The sequence below is a fragment of the Branchiostoma lanceolatum genome, chromosome 3 (genome assembly GCF_035083965.1).
Source record: "Branchiostoma lanceolatum isolate klBraLanc5 chromosome 3, klBraLanc5.hap2, whole genome shotgun sequence".
NCBI lineage: Eukaryota > Metazoa > Chordata > Leptocardii > Amphioxiformes > Branchiostomatidae > Branchiostoma > Branchiostoma lanceolatum.
This window is the reverse complement of record NC_089724.1, coordinates 7,149,349-7,161,017: the sequence shown is the minus strand read 5'-3', so window position 1 is coordinate 7,161,017 and position 11,669 is coordinate 7,149,349. Positions and strand designations below refer to the sequence as shown.

Sequence of the window (11,669 nt, the reverse complement as noted above, 5' to 3'; positions counted from 1 at the left end):
TTGATTTCTCCATGCTAGATATGAGGCCACAGCAAGTTATGACATCCTCTGCAGACTTAAAATTGAATGCGAGAGGACGAAAAAGGGGTAAAAAAACAAGATGGCTACATTTTCAAAACAGACGCTAAAAACGCTGTAGCACAAATTAATGCGACAAACATGGTATCGCAGCCAACGAGTATTTTATTCCTGTATTTAAGTGCACAAAGTGCCTCTATTATGGTAGACTAAGACTGGTACCACTTACCAAGTTGGCAGCTACACTCATGGCTACCACATTGGTGCCAATTTTACAACTACCGAGATAGTTTTACTTCGACAGCTACAGCGAGTCACTAGTGTAACTTCTATAAGTACAATCAAGGCTACAACACGATATATTTTCCAATTTTGATATCATTTGTTGACTAGTGGTCGATTCTCATCATCAAATTTGTGGTCTTTCCTACTGCCTGGTTGAGTTCCACCGCTTTGACCTTGCGGAACCTCCACGGCCCAGGGCTGCTCTTCCCCGCTCCCGAAAGCTCCAAAGAACAGGGCGGTGGCAGCAAGCGCACAGGCATTAATAAGGACAACTCGGGACCACTCCTGACTTGTCTGTAAAATAATTCAAACATATTTGTTCATACTCAATGAAGTCCTCGTCCAAGGTTCAAGGTTCAATGAAGTGACTCCCGTATCCAACATTGTAAATGGTTGTAAGTAAGTTAAAGCTCTTCAGATCAAAGTAAGTAAGGCAAGCACATCAAGGAAAAGAACATTTTTCAATGAAGGGTCGTAAGCATTGACCATAGAACGCAATGTATCTCGCAACCAATGTCAATGCACAATTACAATTGTGAGGAATAATTCATAGAAATACAAAGCCAAAGGAACCTCATTTGGTGTGGATCTTACAATTGCATTTTTTCCTCGACAGCTAACAAATACTGTCATTGAACAAGCTCTTAATTAGCTCAAACGGAAACTTTTCAGATGGAACAAACTACAGCGTAATGCATCTCAATTATTGAAACATGATTATAAATGATTTATATCCACGCATACCTTGTTCTTTGTGATTGCTGTCACCAACAGTGGGAATGTCAGACCCACCACTCGAGAAATACCTCGGCTGATCCCTGATATCACGCTGGCGTATCGTGGTGCAATGTCAAAGATGTTGGCATTAGCAACTATAGACGAACAACAAGGCTACATCTGATTATGATGACAGTATATTGTTTATTGTTTATTCGCATATATGTACAATGGCAAAGTAAAAAGGCAGAAACTGAACATCGGGGGGGGGGGGCAGAAGCCCATGTGACTTTTCATGAGCCTCACCTAAACTAAAATAGACAATGGGAACTTTCACAAAATTCATACATAATCAAAACTAAGCAAAATTAAAGAAAGAACAAATTGAAATTGTACCATAAATCCTAATGAAACAAATAGAAAAGAAGAGGAACTACAACATAAATTGAGTTATAAACATAATAAGTAAGATTACGCTATATAATAAGTGTGATTACACTATATATTATCAAATTAGCATTTACAATTTATGAAAAAATAGATCAAAATTTAAAAAAAACTTCTTTTTTGTAGGGAATCGGACGAGTGTTTAAAACTGAAGAACTTGTACATTTAATGGCGTGTCATAATAATACAATAAAAGGTATAAAACATCGCGTTAAATACTTATTTCTGAACTTTAGATTGTCTCTCTATAACATAACAATAGCCACTCAGTACCATCACGCGTGTAATTTCTCTACCTTGCAGTGATGCACCATGAAACAGTCCACAAAGAACCCACCTACTTCCCTAGCTGCAGAACTCCCGTAAGCTGTGACAACGAAACAGGCTGCCACGACAGAGTTGGAGGTAAAGGCCGCCACGAAAAGGCAGCCAGAAACGCACAGACAACCTACAAATTAAACAGCGAGATGACTTGTGGTATTTCCAAACTTATTCGATAGAGTTTGCTTTAAGTTTTTGATTTATAAACTATTTGAGCAAGGCATATCAGACACAGTTTGGAGTGATACAGGCGCAGATGTATTTCTACCGGAAGACATAAATTGGCCTGAACAGTAGCAATATCAGTTTTGGCTGACAAAGTTCGTTTTACACGACGATCTTTCACCCGCCGACATTTCGGCCAGCGGTCTGTCACAGTATTGGCTGAGTCTACTTCCGACTGCAGGTAGGTGTCGCTGCAGTGGAAATGACACTTCCCCAAAGGTGACTAAGCTTATACCCCCGCCCCCCCCCCATCATGGTTCATTACTAAACTAGATTTTTGATCCATGCAGTCTTCTATATCCTTTCATGAACCTTGATGCAAGAAGAGATAGCAACGGTTCGACTCACATTGTATCATAACAGTAAGTGATTTAACAACCTGAGGAATCTATTTAAAGTCGAAACCTCGATACGTGATATAGGAGCCGTTAGCTCTGGAATTTTGGTCTATTGAAGTGATACAAGAGACGTACAATGTAAATCATACCGATGACTGCCATAGATTTTCGCGCGACAGTCGTTGAAACATGCTTGCATAGTATGTTTTCCACCAGAGCGAACAGCGGCTCTAGAGCTCCAAATATCAGGATAGGAATCCCAGCTAGGACTCCAACCTACATAATGCAAAGACGACGGTTAATTATAAAGCAAATGCGTGTTGTATATATAGATTCATGAAATATTGTTATTCGCTCATTCACTTCAGATATTGTGATTTTCGTTTTTTGCCAGTATCTAATGTAATACGACAAACTTTGCGTGTTTTACAGTTGCGCGATTTAGAAACAGATAACTTTCAAAATATACTATAATTGGCATAATCCTTAACCCTCATCCGACCAATGCGAAATCATCTGGGGTCCGTTTGGACCCCAGGCGTGTTTTAATGTGTGCCATATCAACATTTTTCGTCGGAGAAAAAAACCTTCTATGAGTTTGTTCATGTACATGTCTTACAACTCCTGAGAAATTTTAACCGGGATTGGCCGATTTTTGCGGAAGCTATATATACTCTAATACTCTAAAGTGTGCGTGGTGTCCGCTGGGGTCCAAACGGACCCCAGATGATTTCGCATTGTTTATTACGTAATTTGAAAGAAATTCCTCATAACATCCAAACGGTATAATATATCCTCACCAAATTTGCAGGGAGTGATGTTCACGTAAAGTTTGATAATTTCCGTAAATTAAGTGACGTTATGACGTAATATGACGTAATTATGACGTCATCGATGTGATTTTATAGGCTTAATAGGAAAGTCCCGTAATATCGAAAGGTATTATACAAAAAAGAGTGTATCATTGATTTTAAGGTATGCCAAGGCATACGACGTCAATTGACTTTAATGCAAAACACCATCAATGGTGGCACCTGGACGCGACTTCTCCCATTGGCTCCGAGCTATACCAAATTACTCAGCTCCTGAATCTTTCACAAATTGTTAATGAGCCCACCTGTGACCTTTCGCGTCACGCTTCCCTTATTGATCTTATACTCACCGATGCCTCAAACTATGTCGACTCGGTGTCAGTCCAAGCGCCTCTTTCACGATGTCACCATTGTCCCACCATTTGTTCCATGGCCTTTTCGATGTATGTACCCAAACCTTATGCACGGACTGTATGGGATTATTATCGCATTGATTACGATAAACTGTCTGAATTTTGTTCCTGCTCGGAATGGAATGACATTTTTCTCCTTCCATCTGTAGACGAAGCTGCGTCAAAACTATGTCAACTTATTATTGAGGCAAAAAATGTTTGTATCCCCAGCAAAAGCATATTAATTAGACCAAAAGATAAACCCTGGATAACAAAAGAAATCCGGAAGCTTATGCGATCCCGTAACAAACTTCATAAGTTGGCTAAGCTATCAAACTCTCAGGTTAGTTGGGCAGCATACCGTAAAATCCGCAATAAGCTTTCGAATGCCATCTCATCCAGCAAGTCCAAGTATTTTTGTCGTCTGTCTGACTCTTTAAAGGATCCTTCTTTATCTGGCAAGAAGTGGTGGCATGTAGTAAAACACTTTTACAAACCTAAAACAATTACTTCTATTCCCCCTTTGAACGAAGGCAGCACGTTTATTGTTGACTCGATGGCGAAGGCTTCACTTTTTAATGAATACTTTGTCTCTCAATCCTCCATAGATGAATCTAATGCATCGCTGCCTGAATTTCACTACCTGACAAGTAGTCGTTTACTTCATGTTACCACCACACCAGAAGAAGTTCAACTTTATGTCAAAGAACTAGATACTCATAAGTCACACGGATATGACAACATAGACAACCGTTTCCTAAAAATAGTTGTTCCGTTTATAGCTGACAAAATTAGTTACGTATTTAATCTATCATTGTGTCATGGTCATTTTCCTAAAATCTGGAAATATGCTAATGTTGTACCTATTTTCAAAAAGGGCGATGCTAGTGATAAGAGCAACTATCGTCCCGTGTCCCTACTTCCAACCCTGTCGAAGGTCCTAGAAAAAATAGTCTATAAGCACCTTTACAACCACCTGATGCAAAATAATCTTTTGTATAGGCTTCAATCCGGTTTTATAAGAGGCGATTCTACTGTTTGTCAATTAGCGTATTTTTGTCATACTATTTTAAAGGCCCTGGATACCGTAAAAGAAGTCCGAGCTGTATTTCTTGATTTTTCTCGGGCGTTCGATAAGGTGTGGCATAATGGCCTTATTTTCAAATTACATTGTAATGGGATCGAAGGGCCTCTTATAAACTGGATTTATTCATATCTCAGTGACAGATCTCAAAGGGTTGTAATAGACGGTACATGTTCTTCCTGGTGTTTAGTTAGTGCTGGAGTTCCACAAGGGTCTGTATTAGGTCCCTTATTCTTTCTTGTTTACATTAATGATATTGTTGATAATCTTGTCTCCCAGCCATTTCTTTTTGCTGATGACAGCTCTCTTCTTCATGTTGTTGATAATCCGATTCACTCCGCTTCCTGTTTAAATGCTGATTTGGAAAAAATTCACACATGGGCTGTTCAGTGGTTAATGGAACTTAATCCAACCAAAACAGTAGAAATGATCTTTTCAACCAAAAGAGCAAATTTAGTACACCCACCTCTTCTCTTAAACGATTGTGTTATCCAGTCTGTATCCTCCCACAAACATATCGGAGCTACATTAAGCTCCGATATGTCCTGGAAATCTCATACCAACTACATGTTGAACAAAATTTCCAAAACTTTGGCCACATTTAAAGGATTGAAATTTAAACTACCTCGTAATGTTTTGGATATATTATACAAATCGTTTATTCGCCCCTGCTTAGAGTACGGTGATGTCGTTTGGCAGAGCTGCACATACGAAGAATCTCAACTTTTAGAAAGAATCCAGTATCATTGTTCCCTTATTGTTGCAGGTGCTGTCAAAGGTTCATCGTACTCCTTAACTTGTAAAGAACTCGGTTGGGAGACATTATCGGATAGGAGGCACATTCATCGACTATTACTGTTTTACAAAATTATTCATGGTGTTACTCGTAGCTATCTGTCTGATTTACTCCCTGCAGTCATTTCATCAACATGTTTGTATGATCTTCGTAACAAAATGAATCTAAGATCGCTGACAGGCTCAACAAACCGTTTTGTTAAGTCCTTTGTTCCATACTCATTAACTCATTGGAACAAACTGGATGTTGGAATACGAAGTTACAGCTACTCTAAGTTTCGGATGTACCTATTTAAATGTGTACGACCTTCCAAACCTAGTCATTTCAGTTATGGTCCCCGATATGCTTGTTCACTCTTGGCACGATTTCGCATTGGCACCCACGGCTTGAATGGCAGTCTCTTCAGTCGTGGGCTAGTTGATAGCCCGGCATGTTACTGCGGGTGTCAATGCGAATCAATCTCTCATTTCCTACTTCACTGCCCATTACATATTAACCAGCGTTTACTTTTACTTGACCAACTTTCCAAAATTATAGGACACATTTTCGACATCAAGTCACTCTCGGACGATGCTATTAAACACCTGTTAATCTACGGATCATCTCTTTGCTCCCACAGTTCAAACTGTAACATAATGAGTTTAACTCAAGAATATATCATACTTACGAAGCGGTTCTCACATGGAAATTGGTACATCCCATCCTATTAGTTATATTTAGTCGGGGGGAAGGGAGGTTTGCGCTTAGGAAACGAATCATATTGCAACACATGTATTGAACGCTTTCATTGTTCTGTTGTTATTGTGTAGATAAGTATATTACTGTTTAAGATATTCCTGTTTTGTATGATGGCACGTAATATAAGTTTTGTTAACTTGAGTTCGTTGCCATCCTGTCTGTATCTGTTGTTTATGTTGTTTAATAAAAAAAAAAAAAAAAAAAAATGAAGTCATGTGTTGTTAGCGATCCCTGGGATCCGCCATTTTGAAATTTTAAAATAATTTTTTTTTCCATTCATGACCCCAAATCACAAAAGAAAGAGACTGGAAACATTAATGTGAATGTTACTGGTTAAGAAAATACCAGGTAGTGACGAATTTGAATGCAAAAAGCCTGTTTATACCTAAAATACTCATCTTGTCCGCCATCTTGGATTTTGAGCGATTACTTCATTACGTCGAATAAGCATAAATCATGAATAATAAATCATGAAAGTTACACCTAATTACATATGATGTTATACTTGTTGGAAAACTAGTGTGGTTGAGCAAGAAAACCTGAGAAATATCATTGTTCTTAAAAAAATAGTGACTTTTTATATAAAATGCCTGTCAGAAACCCGTTGCCATGGCAACAGGAAAAATGATAAACTTGAACTATTATCAATTGAATTGTTACCAACTAAATTTTAGGAAAAGTCACCAAGTTTAGTAGTCCTAACATACGTCGTTTGGCAGTTATACGATGCCAAAGTTGGCGCGGGCACTTTTAGTCCCCCCAGTCTAGATAGGGTTAAAAGAAAATGCGGGTTTCCTTCATTTTCTGCATAAATTATGATAATGAGCATTACTCATCTACACCTAAAATTGTCAAAATATTCTCCATTGATTATTGAAACAGGATATGCACAATAACTACAATAAGATCCACCAGAAATATATTTAGGGGGCAAAGCAAAATGGGGTCCGTTTGGACCCCATACGGCCAGATTCGTCGCAAAATGTGTCGGTCGGATGAGGGTTAAGGTGTGCGAACTGTCGCAAAGTAATCTTGATTCAAACAATTTAATGTCTTACTTTCGGACATATACAACAATGTGCCATCTACAATCGTGTCACCTCAACATTAGCAGAATAGCACAGTCGTTAACATTGGACTTACCAGTTCGATCTTTGTCCCAAAGCTTTGATTAAAGTAGAGTGGTAGGATGTTTGGGTCCCAAAAGTAAGCCGCTAGTTGTAGCAGAATGGAAGCCCAAACAGCGGTAGAAGCGAAGATGCGAAAAACCGGAATGCTTTTCTACAGGAAAATACAGAGTCGGTTAATCACAATTCATCTTTCCTCCTCTCTAAATGAAAGATTAGGTTGGGAGATTGTTACGTTCTTTTGACATTACCTGCTTTCTAAAAGCTGTCTCTGATTTTTTTTTAAAACGTCAAAAGGGAAGAAAAATATAGCAATCAAATCGTCGATCTCAAACGAGCTCGGAGATTAAATCCTTGTGGTAATACAGAATAATCTCTTTGCATAATGTCTTCATCACAGTAACATTACTTATCAGTCAGCTTTCACTAGCATTGATGTATAAACTTGTTTTAGAAATCAGATTTTTTGCCATGATTCAAAGGCAACCGTGATATTCTTCAATAGATGCCATTCTACAATCGTCATATTTCCTACCAGTTTCTTGATATCGCCCGTGTTCGTATCCAAGGCATCTCGCTTTGCATCTCGCTTTTTAGCCATGTCTGCTACTGCAAATCCAACAGACACTGCCGCCCATGTCATTATGCCCAGGCCGCCTGCATTAATAACCAACAATGAATAAATATTAACAATATATATATACAAATTATATATGACCTGAAGCTAAATACTTTAAAACTTTATCATACAGGACGTCGACGATTTTGCTAATTTTTCTATCATGATAACTACTTTACATATTCATTAAGTGAAATGCAGCGTGTAGTGTACATCAAAATGAATTACATTTCATCAATGCATTACGTCCATGTAGATTTAGCTTACATTGCAAAAATCTCGTTCAGGTTTTTCGTGGTTGACTTACCAAATATGTAAAATGGTGCCTGCCAGCCTAGTCTTTGCGTCATGAAACCAGTCGCGAATATTCCAAGGAACTGACCGAGGTAGACCGCTGAACAAAGACAAAAATAAAATGAAATGAAATGACATAACCTAATCAGAGTCCGGAGCATCATACTTCAGATGCAGCAGTCCTTAGTTATTATAAAGATGATCGCACCCTGTAAATGCTTTTACCTTTATATGTTCATGGAAGATGACTACGAAAATATTATGCAAATGGATTTAATCCATGTTACACGCACAAACTTTACATTGATATTGCATTGGTATACTTGATGATTCAAATGCTTTTGATGAACTCCTTTATATAACCTTCTTACCTGCAAAGATGAATGGTGAAACTCTTGCGCTTTGCTCTGGTGACAAGAATTGGTTTAGAACACCGTAAGCAGCGGGTTCGCTTAGTCCCTGTTTTAAGAAAAGACCACATATAACAAAGCTTTAGAATATATTTTTTTACATCTGAAACTTTGATACATGAAATTGATGTTGGTGAGGCAATATCACTTCCCACTCCTATGACTTAATGTCACAACAAGAGTTCCACGACCTCATATCTCCATGAACAATTCTATTCATGCAAATAACTTACACATTTGCATAAGATATGCTTGGTCATAAACACCTTTATCTAACTTACATACGTTGCAATATTGACAGGTCTATAATTTTTCAATTAGATGAATTATGGTGTTTTGCATTAATTATGCAAATAAGGAATTTATTTGCATAATTGGTATCTGTTGATGCTCCACTTCCCATAAACTACATATGTTACATGTATTTGAGTCTGATAATGGAAAAAACTGCAAGTATAGATTTTCCTCGTCAGCTATGCAAATTAAGTCACAATTAGCATAATTTGCACTTCATTGTGTATATCTCTGTCTAAGCTACCTGCATACTAAGTATCATATTGACAATCCTATAATTTTCCAATTAGATGAGATATGGTGTTTTGCATTAATTATGCAAATTAGGAATTGATTTGCATAATCGGTATCTGTTGATGCTCCACTTTCCATAAACTACATACGTTACATGTATTTGAGTCTGATAATGGAAAACACTGCAAATATAGGTTTTCCTCATTAGCTATGCAAATTAAGTCCCAATTAGCATAATTTGCACTTCATTGTGTATATCTCTATCTAAGCTACCTACATACTAAATATCATTGAAATCGGTTGTTCCTTTGTTCAGTTATTCTCCTTAGAAGATTTTCACAAAAACGCCCCTGCAGTTCCAGAGGAAGCTGCTAGGGGGCCCAAATCTACACCACTTCTTTGTTACATCACAAGCTATCTGCCACCCAAAAATCAAGACCACAGCACGTCCAGGTCAAAAGATACAAAAATTGAAGTTCCGCTGCAGTACCAAGGTCACATACCAGGGGGCCCAAAATCGACCTTGAACTTCGGCTTCACAACACCTGCCCACATACCAAATATCATCATAATCCATCAAGAGGTTCCTGAGTTATGCTGACTACAGTAGTGCGGAAACACAAACAGACAAACAAACAAACACACACACAGACACACCCAAAACAATATCTCCATTTTTCATGGAGATAAATACAGTTCTTACCTCTGCCATGCCTGCCAAAATACGTTGGGTTACTGCAGTCTCAAAGTAATCGAACATAACAGCACCACCACCATGGACAATGGAGCTGATGCCGATCGAGGCCAAAAAAAACCTGAAATTTTAGCATTAGTTCGAGTTATTCATAAAACATTCAAAAGTATAAGATGAAAGTTTTCGTCTTGATTAAAATGTATCTATATCAAAGAAATTGTAATACGAGACTAAAAATATCATAGTATGGGACTTTCGTTTTTCTTTTTCTTATTTGCAATTAACCGTAACCATTTTTAAAGCGCCAAATGTACGCAAATCAAATCTTTTGTATTTTGTCAGCAGTAAGAAGTTAAAAAAAAGAACACACCTAATAGCTGAATATCGGTAGGCCAGGTAACCCCCAATTAAACTTGAGGGCAGCAGACCAATGTAGACTGAACTCAGTATAACACCAACTTGAAACTGGCTGTACTGAACCTGGGACTATTGTAAAAAATAAAAACACAAGCGAGCATTCTTTGTTACAGAAGCTAAATAGAATTTTTCTGATAAAGTTGCAGTTTCCAAATGGTGGTAATAAACAATGATCGTTTACGTTCATCTTTACAAAATGATGATTGTTAAATGAAATCATGTTGATCGTCTTTGCCGCTCGATACAAATCGACTTGTGATGGCGACGAGGCAAAAATCAATCTTGAGCTTGATCCTTACCACACAATGGGCTACTCACAACTTACCTTAGAGACATTGGTGAGTGTATTGTTACCGGGCGGCTTCTGTAGCTCCACCAGCACAACTGATATGCTGGATCTTCCTGCGTACTGAAATAGAATTCCGGTGAAGAGTAGAACACACAGCAATTTGCTGGACGTAGTTATGGTTTCCATCGAATTGACTTCTGTCATGCTGCTTGTGCTCTGTAAAAAAAAAGATCACTTTCTTATTAAGGTTTTAGATGTTCTTAAAGATTGTTTGTAGGGTCAAATGATATCTAAATATATATACAACATGATACCAATGGTACTGTTAGCAGTATGCTATATTATCATGAGGTAATTTTACTTAGTCCCAAACAGTAGAGAACAAAGTTTAATTGAATCCGATGACAATCAACTAGCTAAATATATATGGTCCCAAATTCTGGAATTACCAAGAATAGTTATTTCATTGCGAAGCTTTTATACATAGCGACATGAAGACCAAAAATTATAAAGATTCATTGAAGCTTTCTTGAGTTATGCTCCTGACATACATACAGACCAACCCAACAGATTTTTCGACCGAAAACATAATCTTCTCCGAGTACAAGTACTCGGCGAAGATAATAATTTGAAAGCGGTCTTTATTTGCAATATTTTCGAACCTAAAGCGGCCTTTGCAAAAATTCGAAATGTTTATTGCTTTGCGGTAATCCCCGCCCCACATGCACACGAGGCTTCAGTATATTTTTAGACCGCGCAGCGGGAGATTGTTAGCCCTTGCGCACCCGACCAGAGCTGTCGACGTCTGCGTGCCTTTTGTTTACTGCCGGCAGGGCCCGTGTCGCCCCTATGTTGCCTGTATCGTCACAAGAAATGCACGGAAAATGGTCCTGAAAATTTTGTCTTCATTTTGTGACAATTTTATCAGAGCACGCAGTCTTGAGTTCAGCCTGGTCACCAGTCTCTACGGGTCGGCTTAGGTGTGTTTTTCCGGGCCCAGTCTGCTATAATGACCCGTTTCTGTCAGATTGTCTTCTTAGCTGCCATATAGAGTTTCGCAGCCATCGTAGTTTCGCGGCGACGTAATTTAATCCAAGGCAGTAAACGAATAAACATCC

General features: G+C 38.3%; 1 protein-coding gene across 1 annotated transcript; it reads right to left on the bottom strand.

Moving 5' to 3' along the window:
* Positions 1-4: 4 nt before the first annotated feature.
* Positions 5-11,106, bottom strand: LOC136429929 (vesicular glutamate transporter 1-like). Its single transcript, XM_066420109.1, has 11 exons — positions 10,588-11,106; positions 10,216-10,331; positions 9,855-9,966; positions 8,585-8,672; positions 8,227-8,313; positions 7,836-7,957; positions 7,317-7,454; positions 2,501-2,627; positions 1,805-1,915; positions 1,048-1,175; positions 5-597 (listed from the first exon to the last, which is right to left on the bottom strand). Exons 1-11 carry the CDS (start codon positions 10,753-10,755, stop codon positions 397-399), a joined length of 1,398 nt encoding a protein of 465 aa, XP_066276206.1. The 5' UTR covers positions 10,756-11,106; the 3' UTR covers positions 5-396.
* Positions 11,107-11,669: the final 563 nt, after the last annotated feature.